Source organism: Coenobita brevimanus, chromosome 62, assembly GCF_032717465.1.
Source record: "Coenobita brevimanus isolate Jiangsu-jjx chromosome 62, ASM3271746v2, whole genome shotgun sequence".
Taxonomy (NCBI): Eukaryota; Metazoa; Arthropoda; class Malacostraca; order Decapoda; family Coenobitidae; genus Coenobita; species Coenobita brevimanus.
The window spans coordinates 304,020-330,981 of NC_137015.1; the positions used below are offsets into that span (position 1 = coordinate 304,020).

Sequence of the window (26,962 nt, forward strand, 5' to 3'; positions counted from 1 at the left end):
AAATGGTGCAATCACATGACGGCATCCCTCTCCAGCACCACACGCAGTCTAGTGAGGATACTATACACGGCAACTACAGTCTGCCTGGCCAAGCAAACCCATCAACCACGGGCAAGCAATCGCCTTTGCAATGCTGTCCCACGTAGTGACCCAGTGCTCCCTTGCGGTGGATAGTGAGGGAAGTAACTATTACGGTATAATAGTGATTCATCTAACACCTTTATTGAAGTAAATGGTAACTGTTTAAAAATGTTCACCCAAATGCTTATAACATACCACATGATAAAAATATTATCCAATTGCTTACGGTATGCTGTACAATACCAAAAAAATACAGATCTTTATTGTATCGTAAACTGAAAATTGCTGGCTAATTCACTTCAAAATTATACAAAAATACCCTGTTTGGCACCATAAAGACAGTTATCCTATCTACCCCTTCAGCACAAGGATACAATTCAGTCCCGTATTGGTGGTAAGTGGGGGCATCACCATCCACTTACTCAATGTAGTGCTGCTCTCAGATGCCTGCCCTTTCCTCTCTTCCTTCCTTCCTCTTCTGTTTAATTTCCTTCATTCTTTCCTCCTCTTACTGTCTATGGGTGATTCTACACTGAGTGACATGTCAAATGGTTTCCTGTACACCAGGGAACCATTAACTACAATGTGTGGTAACCATATAATCAAATTATGGCATCCGGTGGTTTAGTGGGTAATTATGGTGCTCCAATCAGATTGAGCTGGTGTAGGTTTATATCCAAGGGATGGCTGGGGTTTACTGCTCACGTAATGCTACTCAGAGATGAGTGAAGATGGTCACTCTCATCTTAGTGTCAGGACCAACTTGCCTAGCCCTGACCTCCCATGCTCCTCATAGGACAGCACAATATTAAATGATGAATGAATGAATCTGATTACCCCCTCTTTTTTACTTATGCCATTTTTTTTTTTTTTTTTTTTTTTTTTTACTGACTTTATTCATGCCATCTCTAGATGATTTCAATAACTTTAGAAGAAAGTTTTCCAACTGGAGGTCTTACACACAGCCTTTTATAAACCATTCAGTGATACATGTCATTAAGTTAAATAAAATCATCTAACAGCACCAAGAACAATAAGAAAATTACACAATCAAATTCAAAGGGTTAGTATTAATCCTTCTATCTCCAGACGATTTTAATCAGCTTAGAGATGTCTTTCTGAACACAAAGGTTACATGAAATCTTCATTAACTCCCTTCAACATGCAAGGTCTTCATCGTGTTGAACAAAATTGGCTGGTGGTGCCAATAATAAATTAAATACAGTGATCCCCTGGTTATTGTGCATTACTAGTACCAAACACAAGACGTGAAAACGGACTTGTGTGATAATGAAAGTAAAAAACCTATGGGATTAATCCTAGTTGATATCGTGCATCCCAACTTCAAGCCCAAATCTTCCTTTTTATGATATTTTATACCCACTACACAAATACATACTATTATGGCAAGTATCAAAAACTTACAAAGGCATGGATAGGTTAATAGAATATTATGAAAAGGGCACAATAATGAAGAAACATGTACCATATAGAGGCCTGAGTTGGGCTTACGGTATGGGGTTCTGAGGCTAGAGTGTGAAGAGTTGTGGTCTCCACCACCTGAAATTAACTCCTTGAGTAGGGCCTCAACTTTGAATCCCTCAAAACCATCAGAAACCACAGACACTGCACAATCACTGCCAGCAGAAACCAGCTCAGGTGCGGGATAACAATGTTTGTCTGTTGAAAAATGCACTATAATGGATTAGGTGCACAGTTTCATCATGCAGTGATAACAAATAATGCATAAGTGCATGATAGGCAACGGCTCAGTGTACTGTTCTGTTGGTCCTACTAATAATTCAGGGATGTGTTCTAAAATATCAGAACTTTATACCAGTATACCTAGTATTGTGGCTAGGAAAACTGGGCATATGTCGTCCAACCCAGTACTGCTTCATCAGGAGTGTACAAAGCCAAGGTCGGGTGACTTAGTCCAGAGTGTGACCAGCTGCTCACTCCTTAGCACCATCACATGAACAAGGAGCTCTAATCACTCCTCAGAATGAGACCTTCATGGGCCACATCTTGCTGGAGTGCTCTTGTTAATTTCACCACTACGTATCTAAAAACTGTGTAAGAGCAATGGGGCTAATGCACCATATTAGAACATAGGACGAACGCTCTCTTTCAATCGTGCAAATCACCTTTTAATGAAGCAATGGAACTGTGATAGATCCATCCATCCATCCATCATCCAATCCTACACTGCCCCCTTAAGGAGCGTAGGAGCCCGGGGCTAGGCAGTTGGTCCCGACATTTAAGATGAGAGTGACCTGCCTCACTCATCCCTGAGTGGTATTACATGAACAATCAACCCCAACCATCCCTTGGATATAAACCTTCACCGGCTCAATCCGATTGGAGCGCAATAATTACCCACTAAAACCACCAGGCACCAAAATCTGGTTATATGGTTAACACCCAGCGTAGTAAATGCTTTCCTGGTGTACAGGAAACCATTTGACTTGTCACTCAGTGTAGAGTCACCCACAAGCTGAAGGAAGAGGAAAGAATGAAGGAAATAATTTCTTTATATTTTACAAATTACTTTACCTCTTCAGTCTGATGATGTACTTTGTGCTTTATTCTTGTTACCTACATACAGTAACCTCTCAAATAATGCAAGGGTTAGGTTCCTGGAGAGGTCACGTTACTTAAAAACACGTTATTGAAACATAATTTTCCCACATGACACAATGGTAATACAGTATTGGGGGTTACTTTCCTGCACTCTGGGAAAGTCTACCCATTTGGGGAGTTATGCTACTCTAAACTTAAAAGCAACAATATCAATCTGAAAGATAATCCACGAAAAAAGAAAAAAACATTATATTTGGGGAGAAATAAACAACATTTGAGCCCTAGTTGGCCCAAAGTGTTGTTTACTTCCCCTCAAATACATACTGTTTTCGTTTTTTATGTGGATTTTCTTTCAATTCTGCTTCATTCACGGCATGGTGAAAGTTCCTCAACATCATTAATACATTACTAGGTCATAAAAACACTACAGTAAGAGCAAACAATTTCATTACAGTAAGTAGGTCATAAACAATAACAACACAGCCTCAATTCATCTATGCATCACTCATCACCTGCTGCTGTCCCTCCTCACCCCGCTTCCCCACCTCCCGCTGCTCCCCACCCTAAATTTGTTGTCCCTCCTCGCTCTGCTGTCCTTCCTCTTCCCCTTCCTCTGACTCTCGTGCTACTGGTGGTGAAGATAACTCCCTTAAGTTTTCTGCCTTCTTCATAAAGAACCTGTTCTATCTTGGTCTAAGTGGTTTTCTTTTTTCTGTTCTGCAGCATCAAGTTGTAACAATTTAGATCTGCAATCACTTTCCTGGCCAAATTTTGTCTGAAAATGAGCCAAATTGCTCAGAATGTGGCCAAACTTCATTTTCGAATATTATAGTTCAAATAAAACCAGTTTAAGCAACAGCCATATAAAAAATTGTATTTATGCATAAACTGCCACACCAAGTCTATCAGCTCAGAACTGTCCAAGGTGTGCGCGGCTGATTTGAAACAGTGCAGTGTGTGATATTAAGTGAAGTCATAATGTAACATTTCTGTACAGTGGTCGTCCAGGCCCTCCAACTGTCCCCCATCGTGGTGGTGGGCTTGGTGACGACTCATTCTGGCATAAGACAAACTTCAGGTGGATGGCAGAGGTTTTTAAGGTCATTTTAGGCTTTGCAGTTGAGGTCAGCCTCCCTAACCCCACTGAATCCATATTATACCAAGCTTGTTATGTGATAATTCATTATGCAATAGGTATTCCTCCCTTTCATCCCTCTTTCCTTCCATCCTCTTCTGTCTTTCTATCCTTCATTCTTTCCTCTTCCTTCTGCCTACGGGTGACTTTACACTCCCTCTTCTGTCTTTCTTTCCTTCATTGTTTCCTTTTCCTTCTGCCTGTGGGTGACTCTACACTGAGTGACAAGCCAAATGGTTTCCTGTACACCAGGAAACCATTTACTACGCTGGGTGGTAACCATATAACCAAATTTTGGCACCTGGTGGTTTAGTGGGTAATTATTGCACTCCAATCGGATGGAGCCGGTGAAGGTTATATCCAAGGGGTGGTTGGGGTTGATTGCTCATGTAATGCCACTCAGGGATGAGTCAGGTTGGTCACTCTCATCTTAAATGTCGAGACCAACTGCCTAGCCCCGGGCTCCTACACTCCTCTTGGGGCAATGAAGGATTGGATGATGGATGGATTAACTTAATGCAACCCTACTGCATAATGAGGCTGCACTGCATCGGGGTTTTCATTACTATCGTCAAGCAACAATGGCTCTCATTCTCATTATTGTTATTTTACCTTAACTTGGCCTACATTTCATCCTTTTGCAGCTTACTTCATATAGTTCGATGATAGAAAAAGATTATGCTACAGCTCTACTTCCTTTTCACAGCACTTCTTTGTGACCTGCATCATACTCTCGTGTTAAACTACTGTTGTAAACCAGCATTCAAAGGATGGGATTTTAATTTTAGGCTGCTGAAAGGGGAAAAATTATATCAAGAACCAGAATATCAACATAACATTACAAGAACTTACTATATACTACTGTACATGTTCTTGAGCTGAAGGGCGTACCGGTAATGACTATGGCAAATCTTTGACCTGAAGAACTTATTATCTATGGCCAATTTTGAGCTGAAGTATTCATTATCTATGGCCAATCAACACTGACTCTCATCTTCACTATTCAGATCCAGACCAGCTATGTCCAGAACATCAACGTGTCCTTTGCCCCGGCCCTGCGTCTGTGTGCGACATAGTCGAGAGCTGATCCCTTTGGCTGACCCACTTGATGGCTGTTCCACAACCTCTGGCACGTGATGTTGTTTCAATGAGGGGATTGTTGACGCTTCTCCAAGTCCACTGCTCAGTAATGCATTATTCAATCCTCCTGTAAACCCGCCACTGCTGCTTCCATTTGCTTGACTGAGTGACTCATGACTTGGATGAACTTTGGAATTGACTTTAAGCTGTGTCTTGCCGTATTTTCCAAAAGAGGTAACATTTTCATCTGAGGCTGCAGATACATCCTTCAGGAATTTCTCCAGCTGACCACCATCATTCTTGGCCCAAAGGTCCGTTGGAGGCATCATCCACTTCCTTGTCAGGGCCTCTATTTCTGTCTGACAGCTTTCAATATCAGTAAAGGCATCGAGGTTCAACCCAGTTTCTGCAAGTGCTCTGTCAATGTTTTCTTCCCTTTCACATGATCTTTGTTGCTTTAGCCTGATGTTGCTATCAACATTTTTTGTTACCTCCTTCAGATTATGCAGCACAGGTTCTGAGACTTTTTCGAACTCTGAAGAACTGGTGCTCTTAGAATCTTCATCAGCTGGCCATCTTGCTTCTTCACCCTGGTTCAGAATATTATATTTGCAATTAGGACCAAGCTGCTCATTAACAACACACTAATACAGAATAGTAAAAGCTATATAATCACTATCAGCATGAATAATACTAATTAAAGAAATAGGTGGTAGATTTTTTGGGGGAACCTGGACAAGGGCAGTTGTCTCCCAATAAACTACTACTGCCCATAAAAAAATAAAATAATAATAAAAATATAAATAATAATAATAATAATGATGATAATGATAATAATAATAATAATAATAATAAAATAATAATAATAATAATGATGATGATGATGATGCAGAATGCAGCATTTTGAGTGTAATGCTGTATGGTAGTGAGACCTGGGCTGTAAAGGATGAGGATATTCGTGGGCTCAACTGTACAGACATGACAACGATTAAATGGATGTGTAGTGCATCCCTGAATGCGAGGCCTGGGGGATCTAGGAATGTGACTGACGAGCTCAGAGGAAGGATGGGACTGGAAAATATTGGTGTTGTGATGAAGAGGGGTAGAATGAGATGATCTGGGCATGTTGAGAATATGGGGGATGACAACTGGGAGCAAATGGTAAGAGGTGTGAACGTCGAGGGTTGGGTTGCAAGAGAGAGACCGAAAAAGACCTGAGACAAGGACACAGAGTGTGACCTCAGGGATAAGACGCTGAATAGGGATGCTGTCAAAGACTGCGCAGTGTGGAGAGCCGCCATTTGGTGACCACGGCTGATGCAAGCATGCATGTTGGGGCCATTATAAACAATATGATATGAGTACACTATAGATTTAATAGACCTCAGTAGACTGGATATTGGATTTAATGGACACTATGAAGGCCACTGGATATCCATCAGCTATAACAAACACTGTCCATTAAATGGAGGGCAATAAATGTGTTTCCTCATATTCATCTCTTTCCCATGTGTTTGATCTGGGTGGCATGTACAAATTGGCTACAATTATTTTACCTTCAGATGTGTTGATCTCTACTGCAATCAGTTCTACTTGTGATGGTATATCTAGTTTTATTTCATTGACTTTTAGATTTTTCTTAGTTAATATTATAATTCCTCCTCCTTTTTTTAAATTTCTGTCTCTTCTCCATATATTGTATTCCTCTAAGTTTAGTATGTCATTGGATATCCTTGGTGTTAATTTTGTTTCAGTTAGGCATATTATTTGTGGTTCATTATCTCTGACATAATCATTCATCTCTAATAATTTAGATACCATTCCATCCACATTTGAGTACATCAACTTTATCATCTTGTTTATATACTTGTCATGACATGGTTCTACTACCGTCCTCCTTTTTATTCCATCCTGTTTGTGTACCACTTTCGTACCTGCAATCCTATTACTTTGTAAAAAAAATTTCTTCTTCTCCTCTTCTGATCTTCCCTCATTTTTTGTTTTTGCTTCCTCCCTTTTCTCTTTCAGTAATTCCAGTTCCTCTTGTGTTAGGCATCTTTTTATCCATATATTTTTTAACTCCTCTTTTTCCATAAGATTCTTTGCCTTTTTTAGTATCTCTTCCACAGTGTTTACACTCTGGAAAGTCACCTTTAGAGGTCTTGTCTTGCTTTTCTCATATTTCCCTAACCTTTTGTGTTCCTCTATGTCTTTACTACAGATTTCCTCTGATACTTCCTTCAGTAAGCTCATTACATTTGCCATCTCCTTTTTGTCTCTTGTGATCTTGTTTTTTACTTCTTCCTCTTCAATACCAGTGTTTACTATAGGTGTGTGTGTGTGTGTGTGTGTGTGTGTGTGTGTGTGTGTGTGTGTGTGTGTGTGTGTGTGTGTGTGTGTGTGTGTGTGTGTGTGTGTGTGTGTGTGTGTGTGTGTGTGTGTGTGTGTGTGTGTGTGTGTGTGTGTGTGTGTGTGTGTGTGTGTGTGTGTGTGTGTGTGTGTGTGTGTGTGTGTGTGTGTGTGTGTGTGTGTGTGTGTGTGTGTGTGTGTGTGTGTGTGTGTGTGTGTGTGTGTGTGTGTGTGTGTGTGTGTGTGTGTGTGTGTGTGTGTGTGTGTGTGTGTGTGTGTGTGTGTGTGTGTGTGTGTGTGTGTGTGTGTGTGTGTGTGTGTGTGTGTGTGTGTGTGTGTGTGTGTGTGTGTGTGTGTGTGTGTGTGTGTGTGTGTGTGTGTGTGTGTGTGTGTGTGTGTGTGTGTGTGTGTGTGTGTGTGTGTGTGTGTGTGTGTGTGTGTGTGTGTGTGTGTGTGTGTGTGTGTGTGTGTGTGTGTGTGTGTGTGTGTGTGTGTGTGTGTGTGTGTGTGTGTGTGTGTGTGTGTGTGTGTGTGTGTGTGTGTGTGTGTGTGTGTGTGTGTGTGTGTGTGTGTGTGTGTGTGTGTGTGTGTGTGTGTGTGTGTGTGTGAACAACCACCCACTCCATCACAGAGCCCATACATATATACATACACACAGCCTTCCCCCTTCCCTCTACACATACACAACCCCATGTCTGTTCACGTGGGTTCCTAGTGCAGTTGTGAGGTTGTGGTTATTGTGGGTGAAGCCTCCACCTGCTCCATCACAAAGCCCATAAACACAAAGACCCTCCCCTCCTCCCCCACTCACATACATACATACAACATCTTACACACCAAGTCTGTCCATATACGCTCTGCCTGGTGTGGGTGTGAAGGTGCAGCTGTGGTGTCCAAAGTCCCTACTCGTTCCATCATCGAGCCCATTGCTGCAGCCAGCACCTCCAACTGCCCCATCGCCTGCTCTATTTGAAGCTCCAACTCAGCCATGTAGAAGCCCTGGAGAGTGATACAGTTCAGTCAGTTTGGACTTCATTGTCGTCATACATTTTTCTAGATATAGTACCTGGTATTGTTGTGAGTTAAGGCATTTTTATTGGATGTGGCCCATAAGCATTTACTATTCTGAGGGGTGGCTGGGGTTTATTGTTCCTGTGATGCTACTAAGTGGGCGAGCATTGGGCACTTGCCTAAAGTGTTGGACTGAACAGCCTGGTCCTGTGATCCTACACTCCTCATGGAGCAAAACAGCTGGCCATGAACATTTGACTGGATTAGGTTATAAGATCTCTCGTGAGCGGGTGATGTTTGCGGGTGTATGATACACAGAAAGTGTAATATTATTTCCTAAGATGGTCAGACAGCCTGACATATCTCAGTCCTTAGGCATCTCTTAAAGGCTACTCATCAACCATTTCCATAATTCATCAATCATATTAATCTTACCGTACCCCAGCATGTTACCATGAAACCAAACATATAAGACTTGTTTAAGGTAATGTTATTCAGTAAAGGTGAGAGATGCACAGATGGAAATAAGTGTTGCTGCAGAGGTATGAAAGCTGTCACTGAGCCCTGACCTTTTCAGCATTATCGTAAATACATCATAAATATACAGTAAACTACGCATTCAGTGGGCAAATACGCACACACATGGTGCATGCACCATGCCAAGTGCATCAGTACTGTGAACAAACTCACCTTCCGACAAATGCAAGGTGGAGGTAAAAGATTTGTATATTTGTGCATTTCCACTTTAAACAGATGATTTAAAAATGCAAAATTAATTTCCCTCATTAATGGAAGATGAATGATTTTTTTTTTTTTTCCAGACTTTCCATTGTTACGCAACTGAAATTTAGGGTCCACAGTATGTGTGTGTGGGTGTGTGTACCTAGCTGTGATATACAGAAAATGAGCTACACTCATGGGGTTCCATCTCCAAATCTCTACATGTCAAACTTAGTTTTAAACTCATTTAAGTTTTTGGACTGGACAATCTCTTTGTCCAGGTTATTCCACGGGTCAATGCATTTTTACGGAAAACTGTAATTTTTAATATCATTCATGCAACTTGTCTTGTTCAGTCTCTGATCATGTCCTCTTGTTCCCCCATCCCATATCAGCAGATCTCTGTCATTTTTTTCTACTCCCATCATGGCAGATCACTGCAATCATGTCACCCCTCTCTCTTCTTCTAAGGACAGCAAACCCACCTTTTCCAGTCTGTCCTTGCATGACAGATCTGTCAGGCTAGGGACTAGATACAGTATATATATATATATATATATATATATATATATATATATATATATACACAGGTATATAAATAATCTTCTTGCAATCATAGCTCAGTGGGTTAGAGCGCTCTGACTGAAGGGTTAGAGGTTTGAGTCCACCCAAGGGTCATTGGTAGACATCAGGAATGACAACTGCTCATAAAGTGCTACACACTCCAAAACCAAAGTCCTCTACCCAGTGGCAGTGCCCTAGGCCTTATCAAAAAATAAAATGGGACACAGCAAAAACTAAAATATATATGTATATATATATATATATATATATATATATATATATATATACCAGTATATCTCTATCTATCTATCTATCTATTGCCAGATGCCTCAATCCCGTTTGGGGTGGCCACAAACAAATCGCCTCCAAGTCGCCCTGTCTCCCGCCATTTCACTGCCCTGCTCCCAACTCACACCCCCCTCTCTCATATACCTCTCCACCCCATCCCTCCAACTCATCCTCGGCCTCCCCCTCCCTCTTCCATCCTCCACCTCACTCACATACACTCTCTTCGTCAGTCTTTCACCCTCCATCCTCTCCACATGGCCAAACCACACTGAGTATATACTGTATATATATATATATATATATATATATATATATATATATATATATATATATATGTATGGGGTTCCCAGATCCTATTCCCCTATTTTACATGTAAATATATCACATTTCAGCACAAACATAATTCAGCACGAGGTTCTGCATAACCTATATCATGCTGCTGAGAGACTGTACTGTACTCAAGTGCAACAGGGGGATCAAAAAGTCAACTGTCACTTACTGGAGGGGTGTTGTCCACAGGTTGATTCTCTTCCTCCCATTTATTCTTCTGACAAACTTTTGCTGCCACAGACTTTGACTGTTCCTTCACATACCCTGCGATGTCCTTCCATCTCACATCAACACTGGGGGAATACATCATCATCACCACCACCATCATCATCATCATGATCATCATCATGATCATCATCATCATCATCCTATCCCTCTTTCCATCTTACATCATGATCATCATGATCATCATCATCATCATCATCCTATCCCTCTTTCCATCTTACATGGAGTGGGAGAAATACAGAAACAGGAAAGTAAAAAAAGAAGGATAGCTATCAGTTGATGCACATCCATCCACTCATTAAGAAAGCATATGACATGGAAGTGAATATTATAACTTCTTTTGAACTTAGTTACGCACTATGCAACTATCTAACATCACCATCATCCCAATCCCTTCTCCAACCCAGAGATGGGGTGAGGCAGAGTCCAGAAAGTGAGAGAGAGAGAGAGAGAGAGAGAGAGAGAGACAGAGACAGACAGACAGACAGACAGACAGAGACAGAGACACACACACACACACACACACACACACACACACACACACACACACACACACACACACACACACACACACACACACACACACACAATAAAGGGAGACCTAAACAACAGCATGCCCAGTTAACATTCTCATATCACTATCGGTAACTGCTTTAATGACCATCAAAGAATGGCAAACCTAAAAACTGTTACCCCTCGCATATACAGAAAAAATAAAAATTGCACCAAAGTAAATTTTGGTCATACAGATTCAAGAGCTTGAGTTAAGGCACCAGAAAATGTATACTGTATTTTGCTCTCATACGTCTAATGGTTACTGCACAACTGACCGTAAAAAAAAAAAAAAAAAAAAAAAAATCGTTAACACCAAGAATGGAACGTTACTGAGGTGAAGGGGGTGTGGGGGAACACAGAAGGGGGGGGAAAGGGAGGGAATATGTCTGCTACACACAGCCAATATAGTCTAGAGGGGGTATGGGAGGTGATTTGCATGTGAGGAGACACTGAGGACTGGGCCCAATGGAGCAGAGGGAGATGGAGAAATGGCAGGGAGGGAGGATGCTCCCACATCATGTCTAGGGGAACCAATCAGGCCAGACACCACCGGATACTGTACTTTCCATTGGCTAGGCTCCGTATACGTCATCAAAGAGGCAGGGAGACCACGCGCCAGTTTTTGGTACAATAGCTTGTGTATGATCGATGATATTAGGACTCTTATGTACCTAAGCCCAAACACACTGACAGATGATGATGGGTCTTTAAGGGATTAGGGCACCTGGCTACTGACAGAAAGATAAATATACAGACAGACAGATAAACAGATTAATAACCTGAAAGATTACTCACCCTGACTTTTTCTTATGTGTTTTGTAAGCATATATGAAGGCTGCCATGAAGAGAGCTCTGGTCAGCTGATATAGGAAGATGTATGTGATCAGGTAATAGAAGTAGCCCAAGAAGGAAAGGTACCCAGATGCCTGGCTCTCAATGCCTGAATGTAAAAAAAAAATAAATAAATAAATAAATAAGTTGGGATAAAAGGGCTTGTATTAAGTTATGATACATTTACTGTAACTTGACAAAGAATCCTAACCCTTTCTTAGGACAGCTGGTGAACAAGCATAGCCAGACTGGAGAGTTGACTTCACTAGTAATCACAGAGCCTCATTAAAAAAAAAAAAAAAAAAAAAAAAAGGTAAGTTGGGATAAAAGGGCCTGTACTGTATTAAGTTATGGCACATTTACTGGAACTTGACAAAGATTCCTATCCTTTTTAGGACAGCTGGTGAACAAGCATAGGCAGACTGGAGAGTTGACTTCACTATTTATCAGAAAGCCTTATTCTTGCCTCTTTTCTAAGGCTCATGACACCACAACAGAAATACAATCAATTAAAATACGCACTGGTAACAAATCACACATAACAACTGCCAATACATACTTTCCCCCTCAGTCACCCCCACAGTACAACACAACTACTCTCCTCAAATACACCACATCACTAACATATGGTACCCAACATCATCCTGAGTGGTGATTTCAATACCAAGGCATTGGCCTGGCATATCAACAACCCTGACACAGACAAGGGGCTGGTACTACACTCCCAAACAGATAATCTTTTCATCCTCAACAATCTCCATCAACATACACATATCCCACACCAACCCCTCTTCCTCCCATCATCCCCAGCCAGTACCTATGCTCCCCAAACCTTTCCCCCACAACATCCTGGAGAATGGTCAAAACCCTTGACTCTGACCACTTCCCAATCAACATCACTACCAAAACCAAAATCACCCCAGCTGGCCACAGACACACATACACTAATTATATGAGAACCAACTGGTAGGTCTTCACAACTGAAAGAGAACAACACTTTGATAGATTAAACGGTACATCCATCACAAACATCAACACTGCTGTGCACACTTTGAATAAAATTATTCAAAATGCAGATAAAAGACATACCCCAAAAGGCAACAGAAAGAGATACAACCCCAACTTCACACCAGAAATTCAAGGCCTCATCATGTAATGCGACAACCTATATCACTCCCCAACACCCCATACACAAGACACTATACAACAAATACAAGAATTCAAAATTGAAAAAAACAATATCATAACAGCAAAAAAACTAAATTGGAATAATTATCTCCAAACACTTGGTCACAAAATAAACACCATTAAATTCTAAGAAACACTAAACAGCATCACACTCTCCAACAGTAACACTACACAATCACATGCTGCCATCACAACAACAGACAACACCATACCCTCAAACAAACAACAAGCAAACACTCTCATCAATGACTTTTCACATGTCAGCCATCTAAATCCCCACAGCGATGACAGATGTGTCATCCAACGAAAGAGACAGTTCCCCATAGACCCAGACTTCGCACCTTTCTCTTACAACCAGACGAGGCACATCATTAGCAACCTTAAGCACTCATCTGCCTGTGGACCAGACAACATAAGCAAAATACACCTTAAATACCTTGGACCACAAGGTATACAAGCACTCACCAACATATCAAACTACAGCTACTCATATAACATAATACCCAACATCTGGAAGCATGGCACTATCATCATTATCCCCAAACCCAACAAAGACCCCATGTCACCTTCTTCACACCGCCTCATCACACTTCTCTGCACCCCCTTCAAAGTCACTGAACGACTGGTATTATAACTAGTTATACCTCACATCCTCCTAGCCCCATCACAACATGGTTTTAGGAATCTACACTCCACAAACTCTTCTTACAGACCTTACACAGAAAGTTTTTGATAGCATCACTTCAGCCAGGCCATCCCCCACCAAAACCTCACAAACAGAATATCCACCCACGGGTCATTGGTGGACATCAGGAAGGGCATACGGTCATAAAATGCTACATGCTCCAATCCAAAGACCTCAACCCAGGGGCAATGCCTTAGCCCTTCGGGAATACCTGGTGTAAAACCCTTTTTTCTTTTTTTTTAACATACAGTACACAATAACACAAAAAGATGGCTGGCAAACTATATGGCAGGCAGATGTGCACATGCAACATTTGCCGGTCAGTCATCAATCAGAAACTCCACAGCTGGTGTCCCCCAAGGATCTGTTTTGTCCCCTACTCTCTTTAATCTATACATGCATGACATACCCACACCTCACACACCACAAATATACACAGCTTTCTATGTGGATGACATAACACTTACATGTACACACAGCTGCACACATCCTCTAACCTTACCTCAACACACTACACGTTTGGATCACCACAAACAGGCTCAAAATAGCCCCAGACAAAACTAAAGTGGCCCTTCTCACAAACTGGACAGCAGAACACAGTCACAATCCACACCTCACCATAAACAACACTCCCTACCACACACACACACACACACACTCAAAACACTTGGTGTAACATACATCACAAACATTAAAGATAAATTAACACAAAGACTCAACACCTTAAGGTCACTTGCCCATACAACATTCAGACACAACAAAGAAACCACCACCACAGTAAATAAACAATACATATGTTCAGTGATGAATTATGCAAGCCCTGCTTGGGCTTCTGACATCACTAAAACACAACACTCTACTGACCATACAGAGAAAGGCCATAAAAATAATCACAGGCTGCACAGCTACTACACCCACATACCACCTACTCCAAGAAACCAAAGTCCTCAAGGATCACCTAGACTTGAAAGGAACACAAATTCTTGCCGCAGCCTCCACAAACCCACACCATCCACTACACTACATGGCAGCACATCCACACACCAAGGAACATCAAAACTACACCCAGCGCATGATATCATTCACAAATAGTGTCATTTCTACCCCCTCGCCTGCCTCAAACCAGCTTCCATAAGCATATCCATTCTCAAATTACTCACCGTTCCATTCAGTCACTTAAAGACAACACAGCTGCATGCACAGCCTCCTGATATCCACCCATCTGAATCCTACCACCCTTGTGAGGACAGGATCCACCTGGCCAGGCTGAGATGTGGGCATCATACAGCCCTCTTGAGTTATCAGAGGAGGCCGGATGACTCCGTCGCTGACACCAGTCCAGGATGCAACACAGCACCCCATACTATTGCACATTATGGAAGACTGCATCGCACACAATCACTTGTGCCAACAACACAACATACACTCCTTGAGAGCTCTGTGGGAAAGCCCGGTCTTGGCTGTGGACTTCCTTAGGCACTCGGGGCTGTTCAGCCAGACTGCCTAGGGAACTACTACTACTACTACTAAGGCTCATTACATTTCTGGCAATGAACACTTTGTACTAAGCTGTGAGTGCCCCACTTCGGTCTGATGAAAACGAAGTGGCTACTGAATGCCAGGACATACTGTAAACAACCACTGACTCACTTGATATGAATGGGAGGTGTGCCATAACAATCTTGAAGAGTGTCAGGATGGTCTCAACAACACTGTGGAACTCCCATATGCTTGTGTTGAACCATGAGTGGCCAAGGTGTGTTATGGCAAACAGAAACACCAGTAGCACGATACTGCAACACACAATTATGATGATGATGATGATGATGATGATGATGATGATAATAATAACAATAATAATATTAATAATAATAACAATAATAAAAATACTAATAATAATAACAATAATAATACTAATAATAATAACAATAATAATAGCAATAATAATAATAAAAATAATATTAATAATAAAAGTAACAATAATAATAATACCAATAATAATAATAATAATAATAATAATAATACAGTAACTGGAAAAGCAATAAAAATTAAAAAACAATAATAATAATAGTAATAATAAGTCAACTATGTGTGGCAGGGAAGGTATATGGAAGAATTATTACAAAATAAGAGAGAGATCAGAAGTCCTAGTGAGCGACAAACAGGGTGGCTTTTGAGTGGCAGAGGATGTGTGGATCAATATTTGCAGTTAGACAGACAGTGGAGAAGGCATGTGAGAAGGACCATAAGGTGTTTATGGCATTTATGGTGCCGGAAAAAGCATACAACAAAGTCGACAGAGAAGGATTGTGGAAGGTTTTGTGCATGTATAATGCAGCTGGTAAGCTGTTAGGTGCCATCCAGAATTTTTATGATGGCAGTGAGGCAAGTGTATGAGTAAATGCACATCTACGTGATTAGTTCACGATCAATGTGGGCATGCAACAAGGCTATGTGATGACCCCATGGTTGTTCAACATATATATATGGATGGGGTGACGAGAGAAATGAGAATACAAGTAATAGAGAGAGGGATGGCATTGGTAATGAATGGTGATGGATGGAATATCTCAAATCTGTTGTATGCTGATGATGCAGTGCTACCTGCAAATACCAGACAAGAGCTTGGTAGACTAGTGCATAATTTTGTAGATGAGCATTTGTGGTAGGTGGGGGCGCTCATCATCCATTCACTCAATGTAGTGCTGCTCTTGGGTGTCTGCCCTTTCCTCTTCTCCATCCCTCTTTCCTTCCATCCTCTTCTGTCTTTCTTTCCTTCATTCTTTCCTCATCCTTCTGTTACGGTTGACTTTACACTCCCTCTTCTGTCTTTCTTTCCTTCATTCTTTCCTCTTCCTTCTGCCTGTGGGTGACTCTACACTAAGTGACAAGCCAAATGGTTTCCTGCACAACAGAAAACCATTTACTACGCTGGGTGGTAACCATATAACCAAATTTTGGCGCCTGGTGGTTTAGTGGGTAATTATTGCACTCCAATCGGATTGAGCCAGTGAAGGTTTATATCCAAGCGGTGGTTGGGGTTTATTGCTCACATAATGCCACTCAGGGATGAGTGAGGCTGGTCACTCTCATCTTAAATGTCAGGAACAACTTGCTTAGCCCCGGGCACCTATGCTCCTAATGAGGCAACGTAGGATTGGATGATGGATGAATGATGAATGAAAGATCTGTAAGCGTTGTGCTTTGAGAGTAAATGTAGAAAAGAGTAAAGTGATTGCTATTGTGGGAGAAGGTGACTTCCGGTGTGATGTTACGGTGAATGGAGAGAGACTGGAATTGGAGAGAGTTTAAATACATGGGTAGTGACAGAAAAAAGAGGAAAATGAACAAAAGAAGCAGAAAGTACAATGCCACAAGGAAGGAAAGTAGCTGGTGCTGTTAAGGCCTTGATAAAAAACAGAGGCTTGAGTGTTGCAGCTGCACAAGGCTTACATGAAGAAGTGTTAGTGCCAGCTTTAACATACACATGTGAGACTATGTTGTGGCATGAAAATGAAAAGTCAAGAGTAAGAGCAGTGGAGATGGGACTCCTGAGGAATGTATGTGGTGTACAGTGTGGACAGAATATGGAATGATGTGATTTGTGAAAGATTTGGAGTGAGAAAGTCTGTGGACACCAGAATCGATGAGAGTGTCCTAAGATGGTACGGTCATGTGGAGAGAATGGATGACAACAGAGTGGTGAAAAAGGTATAACTGAGCAAATCTGAAGGAGAGAGGAGCCAAGGTAGGGCAAGAAGAAGGCAGAGGGATATAGTGGATGAGAGGTATGGAAGTTGGTGAGGCTAAGGGTCTGGCAAGAGAAGGCTGCCTGGATGAATTTTGTGTGGAGAAGCACATGACCAGGGATCTGGCACCCCTTTTTAATGTGACAGCATTCGGACTGATTCTATCAGATAGGTAAATGTGAAGCTACAGAACGTGATGAAAATTTTTTGCCCTATCTGATGGAGCCAGGATTTCATGGGCTTGAATGATGAGTGAATGGAAGCGTGGCCAATTGTACTGGGCAAACTTAGGCTGTCTGGATGCTGCTACTCCTCACCCTACCCTAGGGTGGGAAAGAAGGTTCAGATGATGATGATGATGATGGATGACTGATTGATTGATTGATTGATTGATTGACTGATTGATGATGATGATGGATGATGATGATATGATGATTGGTGATGACGACGATGACGACTATGACGATGATGATGATAATAATGATGATTGATGATGATGATTGATGATGATGATGATGATGATGATGATGAACAGCTAATAGGGAAGCAGAGTCTAACCTGATGATAAAGACATCATGAGCAGCAGCTGCAATTACAGCCGAGAGGTGCCTCAAGTGAGGATGATGTCGGGCAAGACTGAGGCAGCGTAGGGTGTGTACCGCCAACATCCCTCCAACAACACCCTCCAGGAACTGTGTATGTGAAGGGTGAGCAGAATTTATTCAGCATTCAGAAAAGGGTATCTAGCTATTCATCGATCTGGATATAGCTAAACGCCTTAATCCAAGGTAGGCTAGCCACAAACGAATTGTCTCCATGTCACCATGTCCTCCACCATCAGGCTGTCCTCTTTCTCACTCACACCACCCACACTCAAGCAGGGATGGAGGCAATTAAGACTGAGGCTACACAGGATGTACACCACCAACAACCCTCCAACAATACCCTCAGGGAACTGTGTGTATGTTACACACAGTTTAGTGAAAGGTGGCTGGAGGACATAATTTTGAGAACACACCTCTGACATCCCCAGTCCCCTCTCCTACAATTCAAGTATGGTACTTAACCCATCCAAAGTCGAGAGCCCATTAACCCCTTATGCGCCTCATATGAGGCGAGTGTGGAGGGGGTTAAAATTGATATTTAAAGATAACATCCCAGCCCCTGAAGACTGATCAACTTACCCTGACTGAAGTAGGGCTATACATGGTTATACCATCACAGGCCTCATCTATTTGCCTCCCCCCCCCTCCCCCCCAAAAAAAAAATCTGTATTTATTACATACCACCAAAATACTACTACTATTACTACAGTACTACTATAAATACTACAACTTTCCATTACTTACCCGATCCCAAGTCATTAGTCCCTTAAGATTGACAAACTTGCAGAAATAGGCCACCCTGAGCTGCCACATGGCATCCTCTGCAATCTGTACACGAAGCATGAGGCAAACCAGGTACGTCCATGCCAAGATAGTCATTATTATGTCCATAAGTCCCCACACACTGCGCCAGATCCTGCAGGACAATGGAAGAGTCTTATGGTTGTATTCTTGTCAGATAATGTTTTCATCCTGAGAATTTTCTTTTTTCTGGGTACCAAATACTGTTCATGAATACGTACCATTTAGGGGGACCTCATAAAGTCTCTCCTAAGCTAAAACCAACAAAAATAAAACATGAAGGACATCATCAAAGAAGGGGTTAAGATTGCATAATTAGTATCTTGACACCAATCATAAGGCAAACGGACATCATCAGAGAAGGGGTTAACTTTGCATACTTGGTGATATTGACACATATCATAAGGCAAACAAACATCATCAGGGAAGGGGTTAAGGTAGTATACTTAAATGATCTTGTCACATATCATAAGGCCAGGATAGTTATCACAACATTTAATAGTACTGTACTCACACACCATGTCAAATTGTTAAAAAAAAAAAAAAAGGAGCCAATCCCAATTAGCCCTCTTTGGAGTATGCCAGAACATTTAGGGGTAGAAGATTGATCTATGCTTCTGGTAGTGTTATACATAATGAATAGGCATCCTGTCACTTCTAGACTCAAGCCACAGTGCATAAGCCACAGTCTATAAATTGATTTTTATCTGAAATGTGATGCACAGATGTAAACAGTGACTCCCTCCCTCTCTCTCTCTCTCTCTTTCTCTCTCTGTATCTCTCATCTTGTGTAAGCTAGGGGAATGCTCCGAGACATGGCAAAAGCAATTTAACTTGGTGAAATGGAAGGTGGTGAATACTGGCCAGGCAAATCCTAGGTCTGAATATTCACTTTTGGGGAGAACTCTGATGATGACTGATTTGGAAGAGGACTTAGGTGTACTGATCACTTGCAACCTAAAATTCTCCAAACAGTGAACTGAAGCCAAGAAAAAAAGAATAGAAATTGACTGGCAACATCCTAACGCAATTTTATTATACGGAAAAGAGAGAGAGAGAGAGAGAGAGAGAGAGAGACAGACAGACACAGACAGACAGATAGACTTCTTATACCACAAAACCCCTTAATACAGCTGCTTTTGGAGTATATTGTGCAGTTTAATACAGCTGCTTCATCTGTATATTGTGCAGTTTAATACAGCTGCTTCTTCTGTATATTGTGCAGTTTAATAAAGCTGCTTCTGGAGTATAATGTGCAGTTTAATACAGCTGCTTCTGGAGTATATTGTGCAGTTCTGGTCACCTACATACAGGAAAGACACAGCCCAACTTGATAGAAATCAGGCTAGAGCTACAGAACTTATTCCATTCATCAAGTGACTGAATTATCAGGACTGCCTGAGGGCTCTGGGACTGTTTTCATTAGAAACTCACACACTACGTGCTCAGTTCATTGAAGTGTTTAAAATATTGAATGAGTCTGACAATCCTGAATCTATATAATGCTTAGTCTCAACATTAACTCAATATGTAACCATGGTTGGAAGCTGGAACTGGATAGATTTAACATCAGCTATTTTGAAAACTTTTTCACAGACAAGATCTGCTCCACCTGGAATAGATTACCCATGGGTGTTGTTAACAGCACTAAAGGACAGCAGTTTAAATGATATCTCAACAGGATCTTCAAATCTCATGAGTGCAAAATGGATATCCATTCCCATGCAAATATGAAGTACAGTATCTCCTGAGTATGGATGGCAATGTCTATGTGATACTAACTTTTCCTTATACAGTAACACTCTCTCTCTCTCTCTCTCTCTCCCCATTCATTCAGCATTAACTCTGAACCAATTTTCACCTGAACTGTGATGCATAGATGTAAACAGTAGCCCTGTGAAGATAGTGCATGCTCACTGCCAAGAAAATCAATTCTGCAATCATGCACACCAACGATAGCTGCCCCTGGTACCGCTCTAGATGAGTTGACCACACTTTTGTCCTCACCTGGTTATTGAAAAAAATAAACAAAAATAAATTTGTGTCCATTCTTATCTTACCTACCTATCCAAAAATCTGCTTTCTTATATATCTATCTACTTATCTATTTATTTATCAATATAGCTAAATGCCTTAATCCCACCATACCCTACCCTACCCAACCTTACCCTATCTTCAGTAGAATATAATCACCTGACAGTATCATTAGGTAAAACTAAAATATGTTTACCTCTGCACCAGACAGAGATGGGAACTCAGCAAGGAGGTTTACTGTAGTGTACAAGTTGGTCTGTGGGTGGTATAGCAACATTTCTGTCACTACTGCACGTGTTGTATTACTGTTCAGCCACCCACTTGTCTGCAACATATAGAAGTTCCACCTTTGTTTGAATTGTGATGTAGAGAGGTCCTGTTTGCTGTCAGTGTAGCTATACTGGCTGTACTTTCCATATGTTACTGCTAGGAAGTGGGCATCCCATTCATATTCTTTATCCATGTTGGAGTTGAAGCCAAATAAGTGTGCTACCTCATCTACATAATCAGGGTAACAATACTTGACATTCAAAAGGTCTGCCAGAGATGTGTTGTCAATCCAGACCTTGCTGGCTTCACACTCCTGCGAGCTGCTGTCATATTTGCGGAGACGAGGCATTCCAATTAATACACTGTTGGAGTCACAGAAAATATTGAAAGTGCTGTAATTCTTGTCTTCATTGTAAGTAATGGCCAATAATTCTGAGTACACCCACTTCCACCAGTCATCCTTTGACTGTATTTTGTTGAAACTCATATACTTCTCATTTAGCTGTTGGTTGCACGATGAAATATTGGCATCCGTGTTCAAGCAAGCATCTAAGTAACGTGCCTCATCCAGGCAAGTCCCATTTTCCAATGTAGAGTAGATAGTTTGGTTGAGAATGAATCGCTGGGTCACATCTGCATTGCTGGCAATGATGCAGAGCAATATCAGAAACAGCAGGTGTCCAGCTGTACTTATAAGAAAATTCTGTACTTTAGCTCTCTCCATCTCCTTGGCACGACTGCTCAGTAGTTGGTCTTCACTGGGGGGTCGGGCAAATCTCAGCTCCCTTATCCTTTGCCTTTCCTCGAGCAGTTTTTCTGTGTTTGGAGAGTGATGCACAGAAGCGTGTGTCTGAGAGGTAGTTAGGGCAGCCTGGTATCGGGTCCATATGTCCACCACCTGGTCCAATGGCACGGCAACACAGGAGCTGATACAGCCTCGACACCCAAGCCAACGATACACACACACCTTATACAGAGTATAAATAACTACCACAAGAGGCTGCATGATGAAAATGGAACAGCACAGTGTTACATAGATTATATGCAACCACAGTGCTGCATAGTCCAGTGGTATTGAAGATCCCCTCACAAACAGCACCATGCAACACAGGGCAACAAAGAGACAACAGACTATCCATCCGACACACTGTGACAAGATGAAGGTCATACTTGAAGAAGCCACTCTCAACTCATCTCTCTCATCTTCCTCTTCCTCCTCTTGCTCCTCTTGCTCTTCCTTCCATGCTCCTTCCTCTTTCTCCACACTCCTATTGTTTCCACAACCACCTCTGTTCAGGATGAAGTTAAAGCCCCTGCAAAATGATGACATAAAATCAAAGAATACTGAGGAACATTTTTTGGTCCCTTCTCCAGGTTGTGCAGGACCAGAAGTTGATTGGTTTACCATAATAGGGTCTGCCGGGGAAGATTCTACATGCTCCACTGGGGACTCCTGATGCTCAGGTCTTACTCCAGCACTGTAAGAGGAGGGGTTTCTCTGTTCACTGCCATTTCTTTGTCCATTATTATGACATCTATGTTCAATGCTGGTGCCTTGTCTTGACCTCAGTGTAATTTCCATCCCATCCAGCTGCTCTTCAGTAAACTTCAGGGCTGGGTGGAGGAGCCAAGTCTTATTGCTGCTGGGGAGTTCTGTTGACTGGGCCCAAGCTGCTAAATTCTGCCAGATGTGTGAATTGGGGTCATAAATGTCATCTTCATCTTCAGAATCCTGGATTACTTCATCTTCCTCCCTTGTTTCAAGCTGGACTCTGGCTTGTGTTGCTTGTGTGGCTCTAAGGGTGTCCAGCACAGCCTTGGCATTATACTCCTTCTCCTCCTGTACAACCAGAAAAATATCAGTATTTTGTACTGTTAGAGACCTACCAGTTACTGACCAAATGATCTGATATCATGGACAGAAGGGATACCTGTGCATTACAGACTTGCTTTAATAGGCCATACTGGAATGTATGTAAGTATAGAAATGAAGTTTGAACTTGGCTGTAAGGACAGGTGTCAAGAGTCACAACAGTGGAAAAGTTACTAGACTGAAGCATCTTGGAGCTGAGTTACATGGAGAAATACAAAAACAAATTAGAAAACTAAAAAGTATCCTGCCACATACTATTCCAATAACACTACGAAGGCATATGCCCCTATGATTACCACACACTTCTTTTTTTCCCCCTTTCCAATGTACAACAGAACAATTATTCCTGACTTCCAATCCTCCAGGACTCTACCTTCTTCCCAGGCCAATTTGCACATCTACCATACCCATTCCACAGTACTACTGTATCTCCCCTGAGCTTCAACATTTTACCACACACTCCATCAATCTGGGGGCTTTTCCCATTTTTACTTTCATTACATTCACTAATTTCATTCTATTGATCTCTTTCTCCCTTCTCATCCTCTCCTTCTCCCAGTCATTTCCCAGCCACTTATACAAGCATTACTTCCATTTTCTAAATTTAAACTTCCTCTCCTCCATCCTTCTTTCCTTCATTCTTTCCTCATCCTTCTGCCTACAGGTGACATTATACTCCCTCTTCTGTCTCTCTCTCTCCTTCATTCTTTCCTCTTCCTTCTGCCTGTAGGTGACTACAATGAGTGACAAGCCAAATGGTTTCCTGTACACCAGGAAACCCATTTACTATGCTGGGTTATCCAAGGGGTGGTTGAGGTTTATTGCTCATGTAAGGTCACTCAGGGATGAGTGAGGCTGGTCACTCTCATCTTAAATGTCAGGACCAACTTGCCTAGCCCCTGGCTCCTATGCTCCTCATGAGCATGGTTGCCAAGATCACAGTTTTCCTGTCAAATTGGGCTGGTTTTGTGGCTCTTACGCAGGCAAATTATACCGGTCGCGGGTTGCGTTTTTTTAGGCTGGTCTGAAAACTGTCGGTTTTTTTTTTGGTCTAGTTTGGAGTTAAACCACATCACAAGTTGAGAGAAGGGCTTCCAAGAATTAGACAGTTTTGTTTTATCTCTACTATCATTGCCAGCAAGCAATGCTGCAGCAGAGATGGTTTTCTCTCAATATAATTTAGTGAAAAATATATTAAGAAACAGACTGCAGCATGAAACAGTTGAAAACACTCGTCATGTTAGAGCATATGTGCAAAGACATAAAATGTGTTGTAATGATTTCACACCAAACAAAATGATGTTAGGAAATTTCACATATGATGTACACAGCAAAGAAACACAGTGATGATCATATACATTTTTGAATAACGTAAGTATGATGGAAACTTGGCTCGGAGGGAGAGAAAAAAACCTTCACCTGCATGCTGTATTACCTACTGTGATGATAAGTATATTTCCCACAGAATCACTGTTGTTTTATGGACAATATTTTACTTATGGCAAATAAAGTTAATGTGAATCAAGTGATCATTTCAAGCCTTAATAGGGACCTATATATGAATTATTATTATAATACACTAATTTTGCACTGGAGGATTTTTAAAATAATTATTTGTGTTGGGCTACTTTTGGACTGGTTTTCAGTTGGGTTTCTGCAGGTAGAGCTGGGTGCGACTTGGCAACTCTCCTCATGAGGCAACATAGGATTGGATGATGGACGGATGGACAATTCCTTTCCATCTACTCACTTTTTCTCCCTTCTCCACCAACATTTTTCCATTTTTATCTTTCACTCCCCTACTACCTTCTTATAAGTTGGATACCAACCAGTCTGTTGCTCATCTTGAAAATCATCTCGAGGAGCCACTGTACAGGTAACAATGCTGCTGCAATCACCACACCATAGTACAGTGGCTCAATGTGCATGTCCGGCACCATCATGCTGTGTTCCGTATTCATGCCCTAAAAGGAAAGCGCACAGTTAATCACCCACCATCATCATCATCATCACTCTCATCATCATCATCATCATCCCAATCTCCTTTTCTGATTGTTAGAATGTATACAGTATTAACCCCCTTGCACACCAAAAGTCTTCTGTAAGTGTGTGTGACATGATCAGAAAAAATGCCATGAGGGTAGGCTGGACTCATGAACAAAGGAAAACATTCCCATGTATTTTATTTGCCCCAATAATTGCTTATAATGGTATCAACTGTATACCATCATCTTCCCTGATGTTTATACTATATGATACGCTAATAAAAGCACACAACATTTATGAGTACATGTACAATACTGTGGAAGTACCGAAATATGGTGAGAATACTGTTGTTCAACAGTGAAAGTAACTGTTCTACACTCTAGCACAAAATTTTGCCCACATACTGCAAGAGCTAAACCTATGTCTAGATGCAGAATTTCATGAGGTTTCATGTGGTGTTCTCTGAATTCTGATATGACCAAAAGTTTTTGAGCAAATTGTCAAAAATCACACACACACACCCTTCCCCCAAACCGAAAACTGAGAGAATGCCAATTATTTGAGAGAGTTGGCCTGGAAATAGAAAACCCTTCCTTATCAAGTACCAAATATTGACGCATTTCATGCTAAAAAATAATTTTTGGTGAATATTTCTGTCCAGCATTGCCTAATTGGCATCCCTTCAGACCAACACCGACAAGTAAGTCATAGTGCATCATCAGTTCCTCTTCACACTAACACAGTTTTGACTCATTTTGAATCATCATGAGAAAAAAAAAAAAAAAAAAAAAAAAAAAAAAAAAAAAAAACCTTTCCCCCCATTGAAGCTTATGCATTTGAGGCTATAAGCACACACTGCTCAGACTGGGGGGGAAAACATTCCCAGTGAGGTGTTGGGTCCTTGAGTTAGGTAACTACAGTCAAGACAACCATATCAACAATAAACTCTCTAGTCAAGACAACCATATCAACAATAAACTCATAATAAATACCTTAAAACCTTCAGTATTACCTATAAACCTGATCAGCTGATTTCTCACTAATTACAGTACCAGTTGGCTGAAAAAGTTTTTATACTTAGGAACATATCCCTGACATAACAAGGACTCACTGTACATATAATCATATTCTCTTCAATATAAATACTGGTACTCTCACTACCATCAGACAGCTCTGTTTTGCTTCTGAATATTCTAAAGCAGTGAATGGAGTTGTGAATGCTAAATATCAGTCCTCCAGTTTGAAAAGTCTCTCATATGTTAAAAAAGGTCATCTGTAGGTAGCAAGAATAGCTGGGAAAAAAAGACCACCTAAAACCCACACTGTTATCAACCTGGGAGGATTTCTTGCAGCTTCTCTTTAACTATTTTGCATACTACACTTTAACTGTTCTCCCGTATGCTGTTTATTTTCTTTTTAATACAACACAGACAGCATTTATTAAAGAAATAATTATTACAAAACTTTATGAAAACTACTCTTTTTGACAAGAGGTGCTAAGGGTCTTAATTAACCCCTTTCAATCCAATGATGTACTCTGTACTTTATTCTTGGCACTGCCTGATGATCTACTTCAGTTTACTTTATTTTTTTAAACTGAAGATGAACAGAGGATGGGAGAAAAAAATTCCATACATCAGAATACAGGTGTCCTCCATTCATTTTAAAAAATCTGTAACAGCTGGACTTGAACTGCTGTAGACTGAAGTTTGGGGGGAACTAATTTGAAGAAGCAAGTTCCAAAGAGAAGCAGTTTGGGGAATAAATGAATTCTGACTGGCAGTTCTCCATTACGGCAATGCGACAGTCGTCGTGAGTGCTGCTAGATGCCCATGTACTACAGGGGCCGGCGTGGAGAGGTGGCACAATGGATGCAACTTTGAATATCTACCATAAATGTATCCATAAAATAATGGGAGACAACATTCCGTCTTACTTATTTGTGAGGTAATTCATTTGTAATTTGCTGGGTTATTAATAATTCTTATAGGTTTGTTCTGAAATTTGTCCAGTTGTTTT

General features: G+C 41.2%; 1 protein-coding gene across 1 annotated transcript in view; it reads right to left on the bottom strand.

Annotated features, from left to right (window-relative positions):
- Positions 1-4,602: 4,602 nt before the first annotated feature.
- The window catches only part of LOC145403926 (uncharacterized), a 407,720-nt gene continuing 385,360 nt past the window's right edge, over positions 4,603-26,962 (bottom strand). The window contains exons 21-31 of the mRNA XM_080275528.1: positions 24,787-24,921; positions 22,692-22,924; positions 21,011-22,619; positions 20,642-20,787; positions 18,724-18,895; positions 17,933-18,066; positions 15,276-15,418; positions 11,717-11,861; positions 10,311-10,434; positions 8,066-8,227; positions 4,603-5,469 (exon numbers count right to left, since the gene is read on the bottom strand). Of these exons, the coding sequence (XP_080131654.1) occupies positions 4,777-5,469; positions 8,066-8,227; positions 10,311-10,434; positions 11,717-11,861; positions 15,276-15,418; positions 17,933-18,066; positions 18,724-18,895; positions 20,642-20,787; positions 21,011-22,619; positions 22,692-22,924; positions 24,787-24,921 (3,696 nt within the window). The 3' untranslated portion in view covers positions 4,603-4,776. The remainder of the gene's footprint in view (positions 5,470-8,065; positions 8,228-10,310; positions 10,435-11,716; positions 11,862-15,275; positions 15,419-17,932; positions 18,067-18,723; positions 18,896-20,641; positions 20,788-21,010; positions 22,620-22,691; positions 22,925-24,786; positions 24,922-26,962) is intronic.